The sequence below is a fragment of the Mizuhopecten yessoensis genome, unplaced genomic scaffold (assembly GCF_002113885.1).
Source record: "Mizuhopecten yessoensis strain PY_sf001 unplaced genomic scaffold, ASM211388v2 scaffold3453, whole genome shotgun sequence".
NCBI lineage: Eukaryota > Metazoa > Mollusca > Bivalvia > Pectinida > Pectinidae > Mizuhopecten > Mizuhopecten yessoensis.
The window spans coordinates 136472-139589 of NW_018405052.1; the positions used below are offsets into that span (position 1 = coordinate 136472).

The 3118-nt window shown below is 36.1% G+C and overlaps 1 protein-coding gene across 1 annotated transcript in view; it reads right to left on the reverse strand.

The window, feature by feature from the left end:
- The window catches only part of LOC110447501 (clusterin-associated protein 1-like), an 18309-nt gene that overhangs the window by 13500 nt on the left and 1691 nt on the right, over nt 1–3118 (reverse strand). Inside the window, exon 2 of the mRNA XM_021493237.1 lies at nt 1445–1556. Within this exon, the coding sequence (XP_021348912.1) occupies nt 1445–1556 (112 nt within the window). The remainder of the gene's footprint in view (nt 1–1444; nt 1557–3118) is intronic.

A 3118-nucleotide genomic window follows, 5' to 3' on the forward strand; every position in this document is an offset into this window, starting at 1 on the left:
TGCTACCTAATACTGATAATGCTAACCCAAATTGAATTACTTCCAATGGAAATTAAACAAATGTTGGTCCAAAATGTGATTTCCCTATATAAACTATAGTAAAGTTTACCCCCTCCCCAGGGGGAAACGTGAGACCCCAGGGTCAAGAAATTCACAATTTTGGTAAAGCACCTTAAGACCCTTCCATCTATGAAGAGTTCTTGATTCTACCATATCTGGGTCTTGAGAAGAAGATTTTTGAAATTTTAGTCAATTTGACCCTTTTTGGCCCCGCCCCTCAGGCCCCTGGGGGCTTGGGACTGAACCGGACACTACTTTTGTTGACCTTTGTCCATGGAAGGTTCGTGCAAAATTTCATTGAAATTGGTTCAGGGGTTTTGGAGAAGAAGTCAAAATGTAAATTGTTTACGGACGGACGACGTACGATGACGGACAAAAGGCGATCGCAGTAGGTCACTTGAGACTTTGTCTCAGGTGACCTAAAAATGTAGGAGAAAATCTCCAGATAAAAAAATCAAATACTGAAATGAACACAGAGCAATAACTTTTGCAAAAATCTTTGAATCAAAATTCTTTTCAAGGAAACACAACAACATATCATGATTATTTAGCCTAATAAGTTTCATAGAAATCTGTCAAAAAATGTAGGAGAAGATCTCCGGACAAAATGTCAAATACTGAAATAAACAAAGGGCAATAGTTTTTGCAAAAATTGTCGAATCAAAATTCTTTTCAAGGAAACACAACAACATATCATGATTATTGAGCCTACTAAGTTTCAGAGAGATTCATTGAAAAATGTAGGAGGAGATTGCTGGACAAAAATCAAATACTGAAATGAACAAAGGGCAATACCTTTTGGAAAAATTGTTAAATCAAAATTCTTTTAAGGGAGACACAACTTCATATCATGATTACAATGTATACCAAGTTTCAAAGAGATCGGTCGAAAAATGTAGGAGGAGACTGCCGGACAAACAAAAGTTTACGCCGGCCGGCCGGTGGACAACGCCATCATAAAATTTGAAAAACACTGCTGCAACTTAGAATACAATTGTCACTATTGATTCCCATTACATAAAATTACAAACAAATTATTTCATTTACGTATTTGATCAACTAAAAAATAAAAACCAAATATTTCTATGCATCATCAGGACTTAAAAGGTTACTTGATAGAGTGACAGCTACATCGTATAATCCTGTTGATCTGATGGTTGGATGTACAGACCTTAAATGACCTACGCTGTCATGGGACGTTAAACAAAATTAAATCAATTATATCAAACCATATAAAAAATATCAAAGAATGTTTCTCACATGAATCAGAAGTTGGTCAGATCCAACTGAAACTGAAATATTGCAAAAATATTCTTCCTCCAATTGTATTTGTAGTTGCAATTGATGTGTGTAAGTAGAACAAATATGAAATAACAACCTATACCTTTTAACCAGCCACTTTAGAACTTCGGCGACAAGAGGAAAGTTTGGTGTCCGAAAATTTTCCATGGATATTAATCTTGGATATCCTAGAGCTCTGGTCATCTCTGTAAAATCTGTTACAAGAAAATATACATTGTAAGCAGTCAACTCTGTCAAACTGTATGGAAATACACATATTGTTGCCACTCAACTCTTTTTAGTGTTTCAGAATTGATTGAAATTTTAAGATCAATAATTGCTTACCATCAACCGATGATTGTGAAATTCATTTGAGTCACTCACACAAATAAACAAGAAGGCCTGTATTGCTCACCTGGGTCTTGATGCCCACCAATGCTACAAATGGCCATGGGTTGGGTATTTCAACCATTTCAAAGCTATGACCTAAAAATTAAGTCCCTAGGGGTGGAGCCAGATCCCAGGATCAATTCTAATTTATGGCTATGTTTTATCTCTTTATGCATATCAAATGCATAAGGTGACAGTACCCAAATTGGATCACCAAACCATCATTTTTTTAAATCATTGAAAAATCTGAGGAGGAATTCATTTATGGTTGTATCAAAGAAAGAATATCGATGGGTGTTGTTAAAAACGAAATTAGCACCCGGGGCTCACTTGAAATATTTATCGAACGCTCTGAAGTCAGGGGCTCACTTGAGATATTTATAGAACGCTCTGAAGTCACAAATCAGCACTTCCGGTTTTGCGAATGTCGGGACCCAAAATGGATCAAGGCTTGAATTTTGCAGTATTGTATGCTTCAAATGAATATTTTTTTGTCAGCATATTAACATTTTATGATGACCTTTAGAATTTATATGACAAAAAGTATCAAGTTATGACCCGAAAATGAGGTCCCTATGGGTGGGGCCAGACCGGTTCCGGGTTTTTTCGCCCCAAATCATGTTCGCCCTAGGTTGTTTCACGCTAGGTTGTTTGGTATTTTCTTTTCATTTTTATTTGTTTTAAGTCACAAATTAGATCTTCTTATTCTTCCATATCATTAAAATCACAGTTTTATTAAAAAAAAACGACTTTGTGTTGTTTTTAAGTACCTAGTAAAGCAAAAAAACGGAATAAGTTATTTTCTTCACGCTGACACACATTATAATGTCAGTGAAGGCAAATTCGTCACATTAGTAAGGGTTTCAGTTAATAATTCGATCAAATACGCATGTATCAAAATGGCAATGAGCACCAGTACAGGAGAAGATTTGACTGAAATTCCTATAAATAAACATTGTTGTAAAAACTCCTGAATGGTTTTCCACAAAGGTGCAGGCAGTTTCGCCACCTTCATATATTTCACTAATTTGCAAGTAATGTAAGTGTTTAAAAATAAAATTTTGTATGTTTACGTTACACAAGTCGTACTGATATGAACAGCTTCAAATGTGTGTGTGTAGCGATGATTTATATTGAAATAAATGGATTTTCTTGGCTGTGATAGTTAATTTTCGATAACTTGATGAAACTAGTTAATGCTGAGTAAGATGGCTGATTGGCTGAGATGAGGTCGATTTACATGCATCGCAATAAAGACTCAATCCTGAACAAATCTTAACTTCCAAATCGGTGCCCAAAATAATAATTTTTCAGTTGGGTCCACCGGGATGAGAGGCTCCAGGGTTTTCAAAGTCGCCCCCCCCCCCCCCCCCCCCCCCGTCTTTCT